Source organism: Rhinolophus hipposideros (assembly GCF_964194185.1).
Source record: "Rhinolophus hipposideros genome assembly, chromosome: 21".
NCBI lineage: Eukaryota > Metazoa > Chordata > Mammalia > Chiroptera > Rhinolophidae > Rhinolophus > Rhinolophus hipposideros.
Window position 1 is genome coordinate 39543735 of NC_138067.1, and position 22076 is coordinate 39565810.

The following is a 22076-nucleotide window of genomic DNA, read 5'->3' on the forward strand; positions in this document are numbered from 1 at the left end:
TGGGGTGAAAGCCGGGAGGAAGACGCACACAGAGGGTAGAAAAAGCTGAAAAGACAGAAACACTACAGAGAAGTGAAGTCTAGGGAAGTGAAGGAGGTGGGGAAGGGGGCCCGGCTATTAGGGAATGAGGCACAGGGAGAAAGAGGGCCCGAAAATCAGCAGGATGGACAAGCAGAGACTCAGAACAGGAAAATCGAGGTCAGGAAAATCGGCGCCGACATGACACGGACAAGACGACACACAGCAAAGGGGCAAAGGGGAGCAATGAGAGACTCGGGAAGGAACCAGGGAAATCACAGGGTAGAGAACGCATAAAATGAGAAGGGTAGATTGGGAGTTAGGGAACCCGGAGAGAAGTGAGAGAAAACAGGGGCGTCCACACATGGAAGAGGTGCCACACGAGCAAGTCGAGGCCAAGAGCACAATGGCGCAGCGTCGCAGTGAAGCACAGAGGGTAAGACCACGTCTGCGCACGCGGGTCCAAGTCAACGCCCAGGGGGCGGGGCAGCGCTGGAGGTTCCTGGGGGCAGGGCCAGCCTCGTCCTGGAAGTCGTATTCGACGCCCCATTGGCTGCCTCCCCAAAAAGGAGAAGAATAATCTGGAAAGGCAAGCCTTAAGGAAGAGGGGGAAGGGGCTCGAGACTCAACTCGAGGCGCTATTGGCGGGCCTGCTAGTCTCGCGTGAGGAGAAGAGAGTTGGAGGTAAGGGGCGGGCCTCAGTGCAAGATCTTGAAGCGCATTGGTTGCTTGCGTCGGCGGCGGGAGGCGGTGCTTGAAGCTCATTGGTCTTCGTGAGAGGGGGCGGGAAAACCGGCGCGAGCGCGGCAGTTCCTGGGGTCGCTTACTCACTTCGTCCTTTCTCCTCCTGACTGAGCCTGACTCCGCTCGCTCGAGGCTGTGGTAACCGCGGGCTGTGGACTCGACATGACCCCGCCCCTCCCTGTGCTGCTTCACTCTCTTGCGCTGCCCCCACTCCCGACCCCCCGACCCCCCATCTTCTCCCCTCCCCCTGACCTCCTCCTCGTGCTCCTCACGACCCTGGCCTCCCCTCCCCTCCCTCACCGCGCGGGCCGCAGTGCGCTCCCCGCGCCCTGCCCCCTGTCAGGGACCCTGGAATGTTAGTGGCTGGGGGGAGGGGGGAGAATGAGTAACAACTGCATGAGGGCGTGCACGGTGGGAGGTGGGCTGGGCCTGCCAGCAATTGTGGGGCGTGGGCAAAGGCGTAAGAAGTGTGGGACCCTGTGCCCGACTCGGCACGGAGTTTGGGTGCAAGCGCAGAAGTCCCGCCAGGAAGAGAGCGCTTTGTGTCTGGATCAGAACCTGGCGCGTGGAACGGACACAGTCAACATTTGTTGTGTGAACGAAAATAATTATTGAAAATGAATCCATGAATGATCATCCCTCCATTATTGAAAAGGAATCATGGCCAGGAATCCATGAGAATAATGGAATGCCTGGGGTGCAACAGGGTGACCTGATCAAAAGGGGTGGAAGGGGGAAATTGAACTGCAGGGCGTCCGTGAGACTAACAGTTGAAAAGAGAGCATAAAATAGTTGTAGGAATTGGATAACTGCAGGGGGGAAGGATGATTGTTGTTGAAGAGGATTCCAGGAAGACACTGTTGGAACGGGGTGATTGTGGAAAGGGGGCTGTAGGATTCCTTGCAGGGGCGTGAGTGTGCACGAGTACAGAGTACGCGGAAAACAGATCCGTGCGGGGAGGGTACAGGTGAGCAGAGGAGAAGGTGTGGATTGAAAGGTTACATAAGAAAGGAAAGGAGAGGGGTGCTTGGGAAGGCGGTGCGCGAGGAAAGACGATGCCTGAGGAAGGTAGTGGGGGGACAGGCGGGGATGACAGCTGAGCCCCGACGTGGGTGGGACGGAGAGTCTCCTCAGGTGTGTCCTCCCCGGGGAAGGAGACGGCCCACCTGGCCATCCCACTCTCCTGCCCCCAGATCCATGGAACCTGCTGAAACGCCTGCTGCCCACCACTTGTCCTCAGACGCTGCCAAAGGGGGTGAGACCAGAGTCCCCCAGGACATGGAGCTTATCCCTAGGAGAGCTGTCAGTCGCTCTCCCACCTGTGCCCGCTGCCGCAACCATGGTGTCACTGCCCACCTCAAGGGCCACAAGCGCCTCTGCCTCTTTCAGGCTTGCGAGTGTCACAAATGTGTCCTCATCTTGTGAGTATGAGATCCAGGGAAGGGAAGAGAATGGGCTTCATCGCATGGGTGGCTGACTTTTGACTTGAAACCCCACTTGCAGGGAGCGCCGAAGGGTGATGGCTGCCCAGGTGGCCTTGCGTAGGCAGCAGGAGGCACAGCTCAAGAGGCACCTGGCTCAGGGACTGATGAGAGGGGAAGCCCCTCCCAAAGTTGCCAGCCATGTCAAGAAGGGAGCCGTGCAACCAGGGGTTTCCTGTGAGTGTCTCTGGCCAGGGATGGGGCAGAGTTTATGGTGGAGAAAAAGCATAAGTAGGGAAAAGAGGTCCTGATCTGTCACGGAATTGGTGTAACGCCTTGGGCAAGGTGTTTTTATTCTCTGGGCCTCAGTCTCCCCGACTTTAAAATGTGATCAAGTGTTGGCAGGATGTAGTGGGGTCTGTGGGTAGAAAGGGGCCGGGGGAAGATAGGAACTTAGTTTTCAGTTGGAGTGGGATGGAGATTAGGAGAAAGGGCTCACCAAAGTTCTCCCTGGACCCTCACAGCTGGAAAGGAGAACATAGTACCCCAGTCTCAGACCCTCGATGGGGCAGTCCCCCTGGCACTGACACCCCCTGGGAAGGTAAGGGAAGCCTGCGCCCTGAGGGAGGGACTCCTCTCCTAGGCCCTGCCCAGACCCCTTCCTCTGTGCCCTTGACACCTGGGTTCTAGGTCCAACCCTGACTTGCTATATCATGTTGGGCAAATTTCTTCTCTTCCGTGGGCAAATTGACGGGGTGGAATTTTACAGCCCTCCAAGCTCTGAAGTTTTGGGTTCCTACCCCTGTCCTAGAACACACCCATTCCGTCCCCAGCTTTGCACCTCCAACCTGTGCCCTCTGCCCTCGCAGGAGAACTCCCAGGGGCCTGTGCTGCTCAGCCGTCCCTTGGAAGCTTTGCCTTTACCCTGGACTCCGGTACCTCCAGGTGCTTGGGCCCCTGGACACTGGCTGCCTCCAGGCCTTTCCATGCCACCTCCAATGGTGTGCCGTTTGCTATACCAGAAACCTGCTGTCCCTCTGCATCCCTTCCCTGGTAAGATGAATTCAACAGTGTACCAGTGTACCACTATATCGGAAAGAGAAGATGAAGATGATAACAGGGTAGAAAGAGGGAGAACAGGATCTATGACCTATGACCCCTGTGCACTCTGCATTCTCTTACCCTCATTAGGCTTTGACCCTGGTACCTCCCTCCGGCTGCCCACTCATGGGCCCCTCCCAACCTGCCCAGGATCTCGCCCAATACTGACGACTCCTCTTTCTGGAGAATCTCAAGAGCCCTCTGCCCTGCCCCGCACGTGAGTAGGGAGAGAAGATGTGTGTTTATCATGTGCCTAACCCTGTTCTGGACACCACTGCAGATGATAAAGGAGAAGAAAAGGTCTCAGACTAATGGGTGAGGCAGAGCTCTCCTAGCTCTGCCACTGCCTGGCTGTGAACCTTTGTACAAGTATCTCTACCTCTCTAAGCCTGTTTTTCTTCCACTAAGTTGGAGAACTATTGCTTACCTCTCAGGTTGTCATGAGAATTAGCAGTAATGTATAAATACACCTAGCACAAGCCCTGGCTTTGAACAAATAGTGGCTATTAAATCTGCTTAAACAGATAAGATGGGGTTGAGTTACCTGCTGAAATGGGGAAGGGGCATGATGGTGAGAGCCTCAGAGGCCTAGTAGAGAGGCCAGAGGCTATTAGAAAAGGTTTCCTAAAAGTGGGCCAAGCTGCTCCTCGAGTATCATGGGGATTAGGGAACTAGGGGGAAAGAAACCAGACTCTGGCAGGGCAGAAACAGTCATCCCATTTCCTCTAGATGTTTTGTCAGTTTTTTAAAAAATTGACACCAGTGATTTCCCACAGTCCTCACAATAGCCCTCGGGGGAAGAAGCTGGCTGGGATTGTCATTTTACAGAAAACAAAGCAGGCCAATACAGGGGAAGGGACTTGCCCAAAGCCACGAAGCCTAATGACCCAGCAGGCTTTCCTATTCCCAGATCATGAGCCACTTAATGACGGGAGTATGTTCTGAGAAATACGTCATTAGACATCGTATCGTTATGCATTGTGCGAGCATCACAGAGTGCACTTCCACACACCTACATGGGGCAGCCTGCCACACACCTGGGCTGCATGGTCTGGCCTATCACTCCTGGGCTACAAGCCTGTACAGCATGTTACTGTACTGAATACTGTAGACAATTGTGACACAATGATAGGTATTTGTGTATCTAAACATACCTAAACTTAGAAAGGTGCAGTAAAAAACAGTATAAAAGGAAAAAATGGTACACTGATATAGGGCTCTTACCATGAATGAAACTTGCAGGACTGGAAACTCCTCTGGGTGAGTCAGTGAGTGAGGGGAGTGGACGTGAAGGTCTAGGGCATTGCTGTCCACTGCTGTAGACTTTATAAGCACTGTACTCTTAGGCTACATTACATTTATAAAACAACAGATTCAATCAAGCACGAGAAAATCATGCAATCAAGAGACAAGGCAAACACAAGATGTACGAGGCTGCTGCCAGGGCAACAGAGTGTACTGTTTTACAGCAAGCTTTGTTTATAAGTTGAAAGAGTACATTCTAAATTAATGATAAAAAGTATAGTATAATACATAAACCAGTAACAGTCGTTTATTATCCTTATCGAGTATTATGTACTGTACATACTTGTATGTGATTTTATATAACTGGCAGCGCAGTAGCTGTGTTTACACCAGCATGACCACAGACCTGTAATGTGCTAGGATGTGACGACGACTATGACATCACTAGGCGATAGGAATATTTCGGCTCCATTATAATCTTATGGGACCACTGTTGTATATGTGGTCCATCGTTGACCTAAACATTGTTATGTGGTTCATGGCTGTATAGCAAGATCCTGCCCCTTTTTCTGTGTGTACATGTCTATCCATGTGTTTAATACCACTGGCATCTCCTCTCCTTGTTTCTAGATGCTCGACGTTGATACTTCAGCCCTGTAACACTCCAGACCCTCTTCTGCTACAGCCACAGGTCCTAGAAAAGAAGTGGGATCCTGGGGAAGGGAAGAATAGGGGATAGTTAAGTAACTGGGGTTTGAGGGAGCACTTGGAGGGTGGGCAGAAGTGGGGGTTCCCAGTCTGCTTCTGTTCCTTTCCTTTTCAGGCCCCCGGAGCCTCTCACCTGGCCTGGACCTCTGGCCCCTCAGAGCAGCAGCTACAGCGGGAGGCAGCTGAGGCTCTTGTGGGGCTGAAAGATTCCTCCCAGGCTCCCCGCCTGACCTCTGCTGTGCCCCCGAGCCCTGCCTGGATCTCCCTGCTCCACCCCTGTGGCCCACCAGGTAACCTGTTCCATGAGAGGAGCAAATGGGGTAGGGATGGTTGGGAAATGGAAGCACTGGAGTAAGCCAGGACTAATCAAGGGGATCAGAAGGTCAGCAGGGTGACCGTCCACAGACCCAGGCCCCAACCTTCTCCACCTAGCCCCTGGGGTGGCAGTTGAAAGTTTTTCATTAGATCCGTTTTACCAGTTTTGTGCTCAAAAGCAAATGTCCAGGGCCCTGATGTCCAGGAAAGTGAGGCCCTGAGAGAGGCAGGGACTTGCTCATAGCAAGACAGTGGCAGAGCCTGGTCTGATTCCAGGCCAAGCTTCTCTCTGGACCCAAGCTGCTTGCTGAAGTCTGGAGAGGGGCTGGAGAGGTAAGAAAGGCCTGGCTTGCAAAGAGATCTGATAACTGCCTTCAAGATCTTCCCAAAGCTTCCATGCTACTTTGGAAACCTTGATGCCTTCACAAATCTCAGTGACAAACCAGGAAAGAACTAGAAGAATCTTCAGGAATGAGAAACACCTATGGGGACAGAGAGGGAAGGCTGAGAATTGTCCTGTGCAAAATGGTGGATTGGGCAGGGTGTGTGGGTGAGGAAACCAGCCTGGAGTAACTCCTAGAACATAAGGAGATGCTGGAGAGAATTCTGATCATGGAGGTCTGACATGCCAGGCTTAGGAGTCCAGACCAGTAACTGCACATGAAGGGGAGCCAGAGAATGTTTCTGAGCTAGGCAGGGCATACTCAGAGACCCTGAGCTTTAGAACGACAAGTATGGTTGCTGTGATAGAGGGATTGGAAGAGGCAAGACTTGGGGTAAGAAAATCAGTGAGGAGGAAGTATTTGCTGTAATCCAGGTGAACCAGGATGAAACTTGGACTGAACGGGGTAAGAGAAGGGGGTTGCTGGGAGGGGAAATGGATGTGACCTGGTCCTGCCCCCTTCTTTCCTGCCTATAGCTCCTGCTGGAGGAAGAGGATTCCAGCCTGTTGGCCCCTCTCTCCGACCCAGCCCAGCCCCCTCTGTGGCTCTGCATATTGGGCGTCTGGGGTCCATCTCTCTCCTGAGCTAGAAGACCAGAGGTGGAGGCCTCAGTGGGGCAGCGGGCAACAGCCTTCAGGTGCTGCATATTTGGTATTTTGCTTATGGATTTATGCGTGGAATTTAATGTGGCACAAACTTCAGCTGCTTCGTTAGCTTTTGGTTCCTTTTGTGGTGTGGGCATTTCCTTGGCCAAAGGTGGGTATTCTCTTACCTACCCCCTTGGGTCTTGGGACCTTTTAAAATTCCTAACAAAGAGAGGGAGTTTTGCAATCTAAGCTAACAAGTATCTAAAGAGATTTTTGCATAAGTTCATGTTCCAGAGTATTTGACATGTAATTCTGTATATATCTATGCATTCATGTCTGTCTCCATGCATGCAAAAATAAGAGAGTATTTTCGTTTTGTGTCTAGGTTTGTGTAAGGAAGAAATAAACCTTTGTTGTATTAAGTCACTGAGATTTGGGGATTGTTTATTTACTGCAGCTTAACGTAGTCTATCCTGACAGAAAGGACTTGTTCAAATTCACTTCTCAAAGTGAAAAATTAGTTATTCAATAACTACCACAGATAAATACAAACTTGGATTTATTATGGCCAGATAAGAAAGAGTGGTAGAGGGGGATAGTGGGAGATTCATTGATTGAATAATTAAGCGCCTGTTCTGTGCCAGGCATAGACAGTTTTCAGCTGTCCAGAGGGCCACAAAATGAAGTGCCTATAGGGTCAAGCAGATCATATAAATGGGTAAAGAAGGCCAGGTGAGCCCTAGAAAACTGAAAATACATGCCCTACCTAACGGGGCAGCCTCCTTTTTGGTCCTAGCAGGAATGTGGACTGGGTATTGCCACATCTGATTTTTCAAGAGAAGATGGAAAACTTGATTTCTATGTAAAACATCTTTTCAAATGTTGGCTCAGTTTTCTTTCTTGAATCCTATGTGAGCCAAACAAAACATATCGTCAGGCTAGCTTTGGCCAATGGAATGCCAATTTAATGCTAATCTCACATAACATTTTTCAAATGGTGAAACTGAGGCCAAGCAGGACTGGAAGACTAAAATTAGTCTTAGAATTTTTCTTGAACTAGGGAGGTTCATGTGTCTAAGTTTTGATGGACCTATAAAAGGTTAGGGACAATTATTACCGTTTATTGAGTACCTACTATATGTGCCTCACACATATCCTCACAGCAGTTCTGTAAACTATGCTTGATTACTCCCATTTTACAAATAAAGGAACAGGCTTAGAGAGATAAAAGTGGTTTGCCCAAGTATTTTAGGGAAAACATCTAGGCAAATATTGGGTAAGGGTTCCTTCTCCTTGCTAGGCGCGAAATCAATTAGTAATTTTTATAAAACAGAGTGAAAGATTAGGGCCTGCAGGAGACATATATGAGTCTCAAGTGTGTTTCAAAAAGTCTTTTATTTTTCTACTCAAGATATCATTAAGTAATATTAAGATCTTACCTGCATTTGTTTCTTAGTTTTCTGCTGTCAAGTCCTTCTTGAACTGTTCCAAATATATGAAGACTTGTTGAGCTATTCCAAAGATGTGAAGACCTGGAGACCCCCATCCCCATTCCTGTCCTTAGAAAAGGCAGGCAGAAAGCTCAAGGAACATGCCTGATCACTGATTATTTTTCCTAAGGTTACTTATACCTCACTTTTAATTTAAGATGATTGATGGTGATGGCATGTGATTACAACTTGTTCTTTCTTGTTTGGGGCCTTGGGAAGGTAGGCTACTCCCTAATAGATTACAAAGTGACAAATCTGCAACACTTCTCAGGACTTGGTGAAAATAATCAAAGTACAAAAGTTGGCTTCATACCTTCCTTCTCTCCCCTTGTTATAACTTAGATATATGATTGCCCCTTAATAGACCCACCTAAGCCTTGCTGTGCCATGCTCTCCCAATGACCAAACCCACATGGTCACAGAGGAGGGAAGCGTTGCAACATGCAACATGGCTAAGACCCTGCTACTCGGGGCTGACCAAAGGTCCCCAGTACACCAAGGTCACACAGCTGGGAAGAGTAAAAGAGAAAATATAATTTGGAGTTAAAGGATGACATGAGGAAGCAGTGGAAAAGAAAAAGTGACGGAGACTGGGGGAAAGAGCTGGGGCAGACCCCTTTTCACAGTTGCTTCTCATTTCTTTGAAGCCAACCTCCCCTTATTGCCAGACCTGGCAGGGCTTTTCACACCACTGGCTAGGCCTACTTGTCTATCAGATTGTTAGGGCTTCCCCACTGGTGCTTGAGGGAGTGGGGGCATAGGCTCTTCAGAGGTTAGCTTTGGGGAAAAGGGCAGATTTAAAAATTGTGGATGTTTCTATGTCGCTGCCTCTTTGGGTGCAGCATCCATCACCTACAGCTGTGGGGAGCCAATGGTCTCCTGGCCTCTGACCAGCCCTTGGAGATTACAGCCAATGGACTGTGAGCACTGTTTCATATGCCACCCCTTTTGCATTTCCTATTGCAGAGCAAGGAAAGGTATTGCCCAGGTCTAATAGGGCATCCCTCTTCTAAGCTTCCTTCATTTACCATCCTGACATTCTGCAGAAATAACCAATAAGATTCCAAATTTGGAGCACCACCCCTGCTCCATTCTCTCCAAACAAAACTTCACCACACACAGCCACTCAGATTTTACTTCAGGAGCTCATTTCACATTCTGCTCTTAGGGAATCCACACTCCCTTCACTTCAACCCTATGTGAGCCTGGTCCACTCCTGACCATACTCCTTGTCCAGTGTAGAACTGACATCTACTACCCATCTCCATCCGGTTTCTACTCAGACCCTGATTGCCTGGTCCGTGTAGTCCTCATTCTATACCCGTCCCATTGTGTAGCTGGGTCTGCAGCTCCCAACATATGTTTGAATAGACAAATGCCCTGCATAGACCCTCATGAGATCCTGACCTCTTCCCAAAAGCAAGATTCATCCTTTTCATCTGACTTAAAATAATGTCTGTGATAAGCGCCTTAGGCAGAATTCCCTACATTCCTAGGAGCCATTGGCGCCTTCTTTCCAGGCGTGATCACCCTGAGTTGTGCCTATCCCTGTCCAACTATGTCTCCACCTCCAAGAATAAGTACTCTTGGAGGCAGAATCTCGTGGAGGCAGGACCTTCATTCAATTCTTCTCCGGGGGCTCAGAATAAATGACTAAACACATTCTATCTGATTCCCTAGGAATTGGTTTTTGGTTTTTTGTGTTGTTTTTTTCCTACAAAGTTAATATACTCTAATGCAGGGGTGTCCAAACTTTTTTCAACGTTTTTCACCAAGGGTCATATGCAGTAAAATACACAAACAGCCAGGCCACTCACTCGAGGTGAAGTACATATTGCCTCACCTGGTTTATTTAAGTAAACTAAATATATTTTTGGAATTTGCTGCGGGCCAATTAACAATGGATCATGGGCCGCAGTTTGGATACTGCTGCTCTACTTAATGCTACTTTCCCCCCTCATTACAACATGAATAACTTCCTACCCTCAAACAAATTTTTAATACAGGTTATATTTTTTGTGCAGTTTTAGTTTCACAGCAAAAGCGGGAAGGTACAGAGCTTTCCTGTATTCCCTCTGCCCCACACATGCAGAGCTTCCCCAGTTATCAATATTTCACACCAGAATACAACACTTGTTTCGGCTGGTGAACCTACATCCATGTGTCATTATCACTAAAAGTCCACAGTTTACATTCGGGTTCACTCTTGGTGTTGTACATTCTACAGATTCAGACAAATGTATAATGACGTGTATCCACCATTATAGTGTCACACAATAGTTTCACTGCCCTAAAACTTTGCTGTGCTCCACTTATTCATTCCTCTCCCCTCCCCACCCCCTTCCTGGCAACCAGTGATCTTTTTGTTTCCATAGTTTAGCTTTTTTTCAGAATATCACATAGCTGGAACCATACAATATGCCTTTTAAGATTGGCTTCTTTCACTTAGTAATATGCATCTAAGCTTCCTCCCTGTCTTTTCATGGCCAGATAGCTCCTTTCTTTATAGCACTGAATAGCATTCCATTGTCTGGATGTACCACAGCCCCAAACCATTTTTAAAGTCTCTGTTAACAGAGTTACTGAAAGAGCTTGAGCAGTCATCAGCGGCAGATTCAAATCCCAGTGCAGATTTTAACCTTGTCCTTGTCAAGTGACTTGATCCTCTAAGCCTCTGTTGCCTGTCTATAACCACCTCACAGACTTGTTAAGATTATGAACCTGTAAAAACTGATATCTATACAAATTAACACCAAGGACACAGTGCTGAGGAACCATGTTATCTAAAATCATAGACTGTCAGAAAGTTTGCTCTTTGAAATCACAACAATAGTGAGAATGGGACATCTCACTCTTGCCTTGAGAATCTAAGTCTCTTAGACATAGAGAAGCGGTCATAATTTCCAACTTAGGTGCAGTTTCAGAGGCAGGGTTTCTAGAGATAACTTTGCACATTTATCTTAACCCTGTAGTTTTCAAGGAAACAGGACCCTGTCTGTTTCTTAGTACAGGCGTGATGTTGACTCCATTGCATAGGGTGCTTTGCCTTGAGTCCATCAGAACTCTACTTAGTATAAATTTTACTTAAGCTTCATCCTTCCCCAAATCCTATATTAACCATGTCTCTTCCTTTGGTGAGGCACTACACAATTCTTCTGAAGAGCTCTTCTGTTTTTCTCTTTTTTAAAAAGAAATACTTAGTGAATTGACTCAAGCGAACTCAGTTTAAATGATTCAGCATTGATATTAGAAATGTACATCAGAAATGTGTAAAAATTGAATATTAATACCTAAGAATATGGACATTTACATGCATATAAATACAACACACACATATGTTGATTTGCGGGGGCGGGTAGGGCAGGGGGGAAATCTGAGATACTAAAACTATTCTCATTTTAAAAACAATGTAGAGGTGGCGGGATGGCTCAGTTGGTTAGAGCGTGAGCTCTCAACAACAAGGTTACCTGAATGACTACTGGACTTGGAGCTGAGCTGGGCCCTCCACAACTAGATTAAAGGACAACTACTTGGAGCTGATGGGCCCTGGAGAAACACACTGCTCCCCAATATTCCCCAATAGAATTTATAAAGTAAAAAAAAAGTAAAATAATTTCAACAACGTTTTACATGAATGTAAAACCCCTAATGTAAATACATGATATCATGACAGAAGCATGGTTGGTGTTATAGATTGTTTGTGTCCTCCCAAGTGCACCACCTCCAAATACCACTGGGGATTAGGAAGTCTAATTAGGAAGCCTAATCCCCAATGGTATTTGGAGGTCGTGCATTTGGGAGGTAATTAGATCATGAGGGTGGAATCCTCATAAATGGGATTAGTGTCCTTATAAAAAATTCCCCAGAGATCTTCCTCACCCTTTTCCACCATGTTGAGAACACAGCAAAAAGATGGCTGTCTATGAACCAGGAAGGGGGCCTTCCAGACACTGAATTTGCTGGCACCTTGATTTTGGACTTGCCAGCCTCACTGTAAGAAATAAATGTTATTTACAAGCCACCTAGTCAATGGTATTTTGTTACAGCAGCCTGAACCAACTAAGAAAGTTGGTTTTTAATTAAAGCAGATATTGGTATAACATATTGGCTTATTAGTAATTAAGATATTTGCATATACAGTGTCTCACTGTGGAAATAAATTAGTATTGTTCATTCTGATGTTTCAAACTGTCAGTCTTTTAACATGAGAAAACAGCTACACACATTTAAATGTTTCCATTTTTGCAGCAAGTTAACAATTTTATTATAGGTTTGTCTCTCTTGTTTTTGAACCTTTTAAGGATTAACTAGATCATGCACGTAATACTACATAACGTTTACCTGTGCCTGGTACAGAGTAAGCACACACAAAAATATATTTGTTGATAGAATTAATGTGATGTAGTATGTGCAGAATCACTTAAAAACGGCAGATAATTGGGAGCTCGGTGTCTCCATTTAAATGTTTTTCCCCTTTTTCTTAATGGAGAAGACTGAGGAGGGTAAGTGGACAGCCTAAAGCTGCACAGCCCAGTGAGGTAGATAAATATAAATGGGTAAGACAAGCCTAAGGGCTGAGCAAAACAGATTCAGGCACTAGGAGGCAGAGCTGAACTAACTTCTCCCGAGGTCCTGCCTCCACCTCTTTGTCCTTGCCCTTACCTCCTCCCCGCCTCCAGCGCCTCATTGCCACTCCGTTTGCCTGGACTGTGGTGAAGCAATTTCCGCCCTAACAGGGGTGGGGCTTCAGTCTCCTATTCTCGCGAGTACAAGTGGTCGAAAGAGGAAAGGTGCTGAACATATTTCTTCCTTGCACTTCCTCTGGGTTCCCCATCACAGTTCCGCCCTTACTACCCCTACTTCCCGCCAGAAAAGCCACTTCCACGCGGAAAGTGTGGTGGGGGGGAGAGGGGAAGACGCGGTCTGTGCCGCTGGAGGTGCAAGGAGTGGCCAGGTCTCTTTCCTGCCGACCCCACTTCTTAACTTCCGCCATCACAGCTGTCCCTTCCAGCCCTGATCAACGAAAACGAAACCCCCAGCTCAAAACGGGAACTCTCCTCTATTACGCCCCGGGAGAAGCAAGGCCGGGAAAGAAAGAGGCCCCCACGTCCCTGCTCCTAGCTTTTTCCTTGCCTTCCGCCCTTTCACTACAAACCCATATCGGCGGAAGCGAAGCCACAATCGCCCGGAGAGAGGCGGGGCCGCCTCTTCTAACTGCTCTCGCGAGTTCTCTGAACCCTCGCGAGACCCGACGCCCGATTTGTGCGCCCGGGAAACCCCGTTGCTCCCTTTCCCCTGGCTGGCAGCGCGGAGGCCGCACGGTAAGGCGGGTTCTCTGGTACAGACTGGGCGCGGGGCGTCAGGACCCGACTCCCCATCCCCAAACGCGTGCCTGAGAGCTTCAGGGTGTCTGTGCGGGGCGGCCCCGCCCCCTGCAGCCGCGGCCACGTGCGAGCGGCAGGCCCGGACATGCCGGGTCGGCGCGGTGCGGAACCCAGACTGGGCCTAGTAGGCAGCCGGGAGCCCCCAGGATTAGGGGCTGGGGTCACACAGCGCCTTCACAAATGCGGACGGGCTGTGTTCGTGCGGCCCGGAAAGGCCGCGGGCGTCCGTGAATTCTGGGACCCAGAGGTGCCAGGGCCGTTGGGGCCCGGAGCTGAAGTCGGGCCTTCGTAAGTCGGGGGGACGGCGGTTTCGATTGCTTTGGGCCCGGGCCCCGGGCGGCCGTCTCCGCCAGCCCTGCGGACACGTGCTTGGTTCTTTTCGCAGATGCCTGGAGTTACTGTAAAAGACGTGAACCAGCAGGAGTTCGTCAGAGCTCTGGCAGCCTTCCTCAAAAAGTGAGTGGGGGTTGGGGCTCAAAGTGGGTGGGCTGGGACCTTCGCCAGACCCCTCGGGCCCGCAGTGCTGCTCGCAGTGCCATCTTGTAGTGGGGAGACTGACTGGGGGTCTCAGCGTGGAGTTCCCCCGTTCTCCGAGGCTTGGGTTGTGTTGGAGTTTCATCCTCTTTGTTTACATCGGAGACATCCCCTGCGCCTGTCGTTTCGAGGGGAGGGGGTTTAGGGCATGAAGGGGCTTGTGGAGACTCCTGAATTGTGCTTGTTTTCCTGTCTGGTTCCCAGGTCCGGGAAGCTGAAAGTCCCTGAATGGGTGGACACTGTCAAGCTGGCCAAGCATAAAGAGCTTGCTCCCTACGACGAGAACTGGTTCTACACACGAGCTGGTGAGGAACTGGGGCCTTTGGCGAGGTGGGGGAAGCGGCGTGGCCCCTGAAATAGACCATTACCTGCTGTCCCCTCTGCGGTCTTAACTCACGTCACCACCCCTCCCTGCCGCCACCACCCCGCACCCCCCAAGATAGCAAGAGAGGAGAAATATTTAACTGTCACTGCGTGCTTTGTGTGACATTCTATAATTTCATGCTCTGAATGTGTTTCTTCCCTTGTAAGGTATGTGTGAGGACTTGTGGCTTCCTCTGAGCCTTGAAGGAAACCCAAGGACAAATGAGTGTGTGCATTTTGCGTAGAGATAGTTTGTTTTAGAGATAGGCATTATTGTCCTTCCTGTGTCCGTGGGGTCTAGACTCCCTGAGTTCAGATGCTTCTCTGTCACTGAATTGAATGACTTCTATCTGCCTGTGCCTCTTGTTTTTCCATCTCTAAAGCGGGGCTGTTGATTGCACCAGTACAGATTATGGTTGGCTCAAATGAGCTTAATACAGTTAAACAACTTTAAAGTAAGCCTGACTATTGCAGAGTAATCATTGGAAAAAGTCAGCTGTCTTATTTTTATTGCTCAGATCATCATACTAGCTCTCTCCCTCTCTCTAGCAAGTTGTTCCTAACTAAGTGGTTGGGGATCTGGCCTGGTCATTCCTTGCTCTAAATCTTGATAAGTCCCAAATGCTCAAGAAAACCTTACTATCATCCTGTGATTGTTTGCCAGCCCATAATAACAACTTGGAAGGATAGCAAGTGTAGACCCTGACTGCACAGTGCTAGTTCTCACCTGTCTTTGACATTTCAAGTTTCTCTGAACTCACCCCCGTGAAGGCATAACTTGGAGGGTAGAAGGGAGGTCAGTGCTGGATTGTGCCGAGGTGGCAGCCTCTGCACGGGCCTTCGTTAAGGGCCCTCAGCCTCTCCAGCGTTTCTCTTCTATAAAGTGAGAAGCAGAGTTTGGAGATGGACAAAATTTCAGAGTGGCCTTAAGAAGAGTTGGCCTTGGTACAAGTTGCCCAGCACTCCAGGGCATGGACTTTGTAGATTGGTGGTGCGCTCGTGTATCAGATGTCCGTGGAGTCGACTCTGTCCGGCCCTAGACTGGGCCCAGGTGCCACCATGACTCAACCACAGCCTCTGACCCCTGAGGACTAAAAGGTCAATTCTTGTTGGCAAGAGGAGAGTGGGTGGCGGATCTACTACCCACCTACAACGGGGCTTTTAGAAAGAAAATGGGGCTGGTGAAGGGAAGCTGACTTGACTTCCCTGAGCACACAACAGTGGTGGGGCCTGGACAAGACCACCATCCCATCACCCATCTTGGGAAGTGAGGCTGCCTGGTCCTGAATTCTTTGGCATTGCCCCACAAGTCAGAGGTCAGGCCAGCTTTGCGTCTAAAATTAGGAGAAAGACTTAATAACGTTTCCCATTTGGTTACGTGAATATCCGTCCATATCTTGTTTAATGTGCATCTATCGAAAACCTCCCAACAGGACTGGTGCCTGCTCTTCTGTAGTTGATGTCAGGAAGGTGAAATGACACGTTTGGGGTCTCCCAGCTGGCGGTGCCAGGATACACCCCACCCTCGTCATTACTGAGGGCAAGGGGCATCCAGCTCTCTTCCATTGGCAGCATTTCATACTTTGTTTTTAGATGGGGAGCGATTTAACGAGAAATGGAGTTGAGACTCTCAGTAATTTACATGTGCTGTGGCCCCTTTCTGCCCACCATACTTCTTCCCCCATCATCTTAACACTGGAGTGCGTCCTCTGCCTGCCTCCTGATCTCCCTTCCTCAGGGTTTCCAAAGCTCCCTTTTTCACCTCATGTTCCCAGCTGCTCTATTAGCATAGGGTGGTAGTTCTAGACCAAGGTCTGTTGTGTACATTTTTGTTGGGGTCCCATCTTCAATAGGGGCAGAGTTGCAGTTGTGACACTATGCAGCCTACAAAGCCTAAGATATTTACTGTCTGGTCCCTTACAGGAAAAGTTTGCCAACCTCTATTCTAGAGTCTTAGAGTTCTCCTGTCTAGTTTAGTGCTCAGCTTACACTCTGGGCAAGTTGGAGTCATAGGAGACACTCATTTACCAAAGAGGAAACAGGCACAGACAGGTGAAGCGACCCTGGGAGGGCTTGGCAGGCTGACTCCAAAACCAGGATCTGTGCTGTATTTGCCTTTTCCCTTCTCGGGGTCACGGGGGCTTGAGCTGTTTTGCCCCCTCGGGTTTAGGGCTAAAGCGCAGTGGGGTAGTAGCAGCATTGTGGGGCTGGGGTAAATCCTGGAGGCGTATAAGAGTCAGTGTGGAGTGGACAGGTCTTAGTCTCAGGTGTGGGGGACAAAGAGGGCAGGGCCCTGCTAAGGGGGTCCAGAACGGGTCGAGCTACAGGAGTAAGGAGTCCCCAGGCAGTGGTGTAGGATGAGGGGCGGAGTAGGGCTAGAAAGAACCTGTGTCCGCAGAGTAGAGACCTCTGCTGTAAGAGGAGAAGCAGCGTCCAGGGAGGACCACTTGTGAAGGGGGTCGTGCCATGTGGCCCTGGACCAGCCTGTTGATCTCTGGGTTCTCAGAATAAGGGCCTGCTTGGGAGGGAGGAGAGAGTCCAGTGTGCGTGTTGGATAGCTAGCGGTGAGCAGTTGCTGAACTGGGCCACCTGAGTGCATTTTGTTATTGGAGGGAGGCTGGTCTGTCCTACCCTTGCACAGGGCTGCTGTGTTAGTGGAAGGAACGAGGTCTGGCAGGCATTGCAGGAGCGAGTCAAGGAGTGAATCAAAGGGGAGTTTTGTTTGTTTTGGGGGGGTTGTTCTCCCTCTCCCTTAGAAGTTTAGCAGGGTAGGGTCAAGGGCAAAATACATCTGGGAGTTTTCCTTCCCCACTTTATGACTCACTCAGAAGGGTCAGGTTGGGGCCACGAGTCTGAATTTAAAACCAGCAGTTAAGAAGCTGAGCTGTGAAGACACTTTCAAAGTGTTGCTTGGTCTGCCACATGCTTGAGTGCAGTGTGACCTTTGTCGCCTGGTGGCCTCGCAGGACACCCTTGACTGGACTCACATGGGTTGGATGGGCCTACATGGTCCTTCCTTCACAGTTTGAGGTAGAGTGACTCCTGAACAAGATTTCCCAAGAGGGCTGGGTTGCCACCCCAGGGAGCAGAAGGCCTTTGGAAGGACTGAAGGAGATGCCATTTGTGACAGTACCTGGGTCACTGTGGCCCTCATACACACCAGCTGGATAGCTTGGATTTGTGTGGTTACAACTCCACTTCAGAAGGTGGGTCTCAAGGGCTGAGGAGAGGAGGGTGAAAAGGTCAGTATTTTGTAGAACTCTGTATTTCCACTGTTAAAGCTTTCAATTTGTGAAGTTAAGATGCTGCTCCCTTGTACTATCTGACAGCACATAGGTAATTTTATACAGTGTCAAGAAATTTTATACAGTGTCAAGAAAATTGAAGCCCACCCCACTCCATTGAAGAAACTATTTGTTAGGCTTCACTGGAGCTTATTCTCTGCCAGCCACTGCTCAAGAGTTAAGTAAGCCATTCCCTTCAGAAACACCACATGAACCTGAAAGATGGGTGGTCTCTTTGCAGCTGATGAGGAACGGTGTTGAAATTCAAACCCTGTCTGCCGATAGCTCAGGACTTGGCCGCCCCTTTCTATATCAAGCTCAGGGTGGAACTGGTCTGAGCTCTGGTCCCAGCTCGGCAAGACCAAGTTTGGGTGTCCCATTTCTGATGCTTAGCCTCTTCTGGCCACTCTACGTAGGAGTGTTCTTCTTACCCCTTCCTCAGTCTGTCCTGCTCTCCCCCCTCCTGGGTACAGCCTGAGTGGGAGAGCAGGTCTCCACCCAGAACTAGGGCATCGCCAATGACGGGCACAGGAGGGTGGTGTTAAGTGTTGGGCATTTGCACTGGTCTTAAAGGGTAGGGTTTTCCAGCGATGTCACTCTCCTGGTCAAAAGATTATGGATGATGACAAGTCTAGGGATGAGAACCCCTGCGTCCACAGAGGGGGTGATACACTCATACCAAGGGGGTCTCTTCATCCTGACGGGGGCGTGAGGGGGCTTGGTGCCTGGAAGAGGGCCAGAGTAGTGGTGGTGTAGGAGGGAAGGTCAGGGGGAAGGTTGGGATAGAAAGAACCAGAGTGGTTTTTAAGTGAGCAGAGGCTGCGCTGTTGGCTCCCAGAAGCCCATGTCTCTATGTGAAGACAATCAGGATAGGAGGGGACTGGGAACAAGTATGGAACTGCTCTGGGAGCAGCCAGCTCGGGGGGAGGGGGAGGAACCCACCCCCAGCTCTACACTGGAGGGTCATGAACATGGCCCAGCAGCAGGCTCTTAGCAGTAAGTAGTTACAACATTCTGGGGGCCCTGGGGTGGCCTGCAGTCCCTGCCTTTGAGCTCCCAACCAGGCAGGGCCATGTGATGACTGAAGTCTGGGTACCTCAGTCCCAGTTCTTCAAATGTCGGGTCGCCTCAGGTAGTAAAGCAAAAGTCTTGAGCTGTCCCTCCAGAGCTGTGTGACTTAAGGCCAGTGAGTTCCTTCTAAAGCCTTTTCCTTTTGTGTAAAGCGGGGTGTCCAAACTGCGGCCCCCGGGCCAACTGCGGCCCATGATCCATTGTTAATTGGCCCACAGCAAATTCCAAAAACATATTTAGTTTACTTAAATAAATCAGGTGAGGCAATACATACTTCACCTCGAGTGAGTGGCCCGGCTGTTTGTGTATTTACCACATGTGGCCCTTGGTGAAAACCGTTGAAAAGTTTGGACACCCCTGGTCTAAAGGAGCACAGCACTTGACACATTCACGTGTGACATGTCACAATAACCCTGGTCTGAAGGATCATTACTCTTGGTTCTCAGATGAGGGTAGCTGACTTGCCAAGGCCACACTACCAGGCTAGCTCCTAAGGCTATCTTAGTACCTCAGAGAACGTGAAAAGCAGATGGCACAGGGCCTGGCAGGCAAGTACTCCACATGGACAGACGTGTGAGAGCATTTCAGGAGCCTGGCCCAGTGGACCAGGGACTTGCCTAAGCTAATCTAGGAACAAGAGCCCCTGTGTCCATGGAGGGGGTGATGCACATTCCAGGTTGGGTCTTGGCCCTGCCCCGCTGTTACCCCGAAGACCTCCAGGGCTGAGGGGACTCAGCTGCACTCAAATCGCCGTAGATCCCTTTTCTGCTTTTCTGCCCCTTAGGCTTATGGCAATGGACAGTCGTGGCTTAAAACCCTTATTTGCTAGGCGCTACCCACAGACCCTCAGGTTCAGCTTCACAGCAGTACAGCCGAAGCGTAACAGCTAAGAAGGTTGGCCAGGGGCGGGGGTTCCCTGCCCAGTTACACAGCTCTATCAGTCCCTCCACTGCTTGGGTGTCCCTGTCGCCTGGGCTGGCCATGGGACTGGTGGGGGTGGGGGGCAGATAACTGGGTCTTGGTGTGTGTCTCAGTTTCCCTGCCTAAAAAGCTGCCACTCAGAGAACTCTATGTGCGTGACCTTGAGCGGAGCCCGCCCTCAGCCTACCTCAGCTGTGGAGAGGAATCTTCTCTACTGAGAATGGTCCTCAAGTCTCCCTTCCACCCCTCCCAGCCTCCACAGCACGGCACCTGTACCTCCGGGGTGGCGCTGGCGTCGGCTCCATGACCAAGATCTACGGAGGGCGGCAGAGAAATGGTGTCATGCCCAGCCACTTCAGCAGAGGCTCCAAGAGCGTGGCCCGTCGGGTCCTCCAAGCCCTGGAGGGGCTGAAAATGGTGGAAAAGGACCAGGATGGGTGAGCAAAGGAGGGGAAGCTGGGAAAGGGGGTAATGGAGGAGCCCTTGGGTCCAGATCACCGATAATGAAGTTGGCGAGGACCCTCTTACTCCCCCCATGCAGAAAGGTGTGGGTCTGTCCCTGCACAGTCTGCGCCTGCCACTCGGGTGGGCAGGGATTCTGCAGAAAAGCAAACAGCCAAGGGCCCCACCCGACTTCTAGCTGACTACCCTGGGCTCCAGGAAGGTAATTTAGTGACTGTCCACTTTCATTAGCCTGCTCGTTAACTTTTCCCAATTGATTTTTCGGGGCTTTTGATCTAATTCTCGCACAAATGACACCCCATCAGCTCCTGGGGGGGGACTCCCACTCCTGCCCGCCTTGTTAGAATGCAGCTGGTGGGGGCTCCCTCAGTGGGACTTGGCTGGCAGCATGTGGGTTTTTGGGAAGCCTGGCTTCAGTCCAAAAGGGGCCTGACAGGGAGGGAGTTGAGAGTCTACACTCACCAGGGCCTGCATGACACTTCTTTCCCCCAGGGGCCGCAAACTGACACCTCAGGGACAGAGAGATCTGGACAGAATCGCAGGACAGGTGAGGCCTGGCTGCAGGCTGGGGCTGGGTCCCTCAGTCGCTGCCTGGGTGTTTCCTGAGCTTCCGTCAGATCAGAATTTCCTCCCCTGGAAGACACAGCCCGGGCTGGTGGGAGTCAGAGGAGGGCTTACTGGGGAATGCACAGGAGAAGGCATTTGATTGCTTGCTTGAGCTGGATGGAAATGCGGGTGCCCAGGGTGCCGCTGGGCTGCTTCTTGTGTAGGTCCTGCTCTTGCATATGACTCCATCTTTCCAGGTCAGCCTTCCAGAGATTCTGGCTGCACGTTGCCTCGTTCGTCATGCTTACTGATGGGGGAGGCGGGCGGGCTGGCTCAGAACTCATCTCCATCCAGATGACTGACTGGACACTGGGACAGTCTCCCTGTCTAGAGTGGTCTTTTGCCTACCACCTCGGGGTGGTGGTGAGGACTCGGAACTACAGAGCGGGAGCCCCCAGGGCCTGGCATAAACCCCACTGTTGGTTTCTTTCTGTATCTTTGACTCAGGCCTCCTAGGGCTTGAAGTGTTTAGTCACTTAGTTCAAGTGTCAGAAAGGAATGGAAGGTGTCAGCCCTTTGAGAGTGAGGGGTGGCCTGAAAGGAGGTGAGCTTTTCCAGAACAGGGCCTGGCACAGACATCGGTATGGAAGACACGGGGCAGTGGGTGATACTGGAATCCCACTCCAGCATTCCTTTCCTTGAGTCCCAGTTGGTGCTTCTGTAAAATGGGAAAATATCTGGGGTGTGAGGGTTAGATGAATACATGTTAAACCACAAATCAGGATGCCTGTGTCCGCTGGGTAGCCGAGTACAGAGTGCTGGAACACAGACCCCATGGCTGGTCTTTATTACTGTTTCATCTTTTCCCACAGGTGGCAGCTGCCAACAAGAAGCATTAGAACAAATGATGCTGGGTTAATAAATTGCCTCATTCATAATTCTGGTCTGGGTCTCTTGATTGGCTGCTTTTCTTCTGTTTGGGGGCCTGAGGAAGGAGCACTTCCCTTTCCTTGTACAAGAAAGGGGCTAGGAGTCCTTGGGTGGCTGTCGCTGCCAAAACCTAAGGCCCAGCCTTCCCAGTTCAAACAGTTCTGCGCCAAGTGGGCAACATGTCCAAGCTGATGGGTGGGCCAGGACCCAGGAGTCCTTGAAACTCGCCAATATCCTGCCTTTGCAGTTCTCACAAAATGAGAAACTGAAAAGTGGCAGTATAAGCTGAGGCCTGGGCCGCTGGAACAAAGCAGGAGAGGCCTTGGGGCTCAAATGCTTCTGCCTTGGCAGGAGGTGGACAAGGACACGGCCCTCACACAAGAGGAGCTATGGCCTTCCAGAGAAAGGCCACTAGGTGCCTCCTATGTACCTCCTTTCTCTGGCCTACAAGAGGAGGGTTACTTGCCATCTCGGTGGCCTTGTGCCCTGCTGTGAAATGAAGCTAGTTG

The 22076-nt window shown here is 50.2% G+C and overlaps 2 protein-coding genes across 2 annotated transcripts; both read left to right on the forward strand.

The window, feature by feature from the left end:
* Positions 1-1959: 1959 nt before the first annotated feature.
* On the forward strand, positions 1960-6584 carry DMRTC2 (DMRT like family C2; the record flags this gene model as incomplete). Its single annotated transcript, XM_081032133.1, has 8 exons — positions 1960-2183; positions 2266-2420; positions 2708-2784; positions 3053-3236; positions 3375-3501; positions 5160-5220; positions 5353-5527; positions 6472-6584. The coding sequence occupies 8 exons, from the start codon at positions 1960-1962 to the stop codon at positions 6582-6584; spliced, it is 1116 nt and encodes a 371-aa protein (XP_080888259.1).
* A 6724-nt stretch (positions 6585-13308) lies between these two features.
* On the forward strand, positions 13309-21575 carry RPS19 (ribosomal protein S19). The gene is made up of 6 exons (XM_081031874.1): positions 13309-13393; positions 13842-13912; positions 14195-14295; positions 19883-20066; positions 20584-20638; positions 21510-21575. Exons 2-6 carry the CDS (start codon positions 13842-13844, stop codon positions 21534-21536), a joined length of 438 nt encoding a protein of 145 aa, XP_080888000.1. The 5' UTR covers positions 13309-13393; the 3' UTR covers positions 21537-21575.
* The last annotated feature ends 501 nt before the right edge of the window (positions 21576-22076 follow it).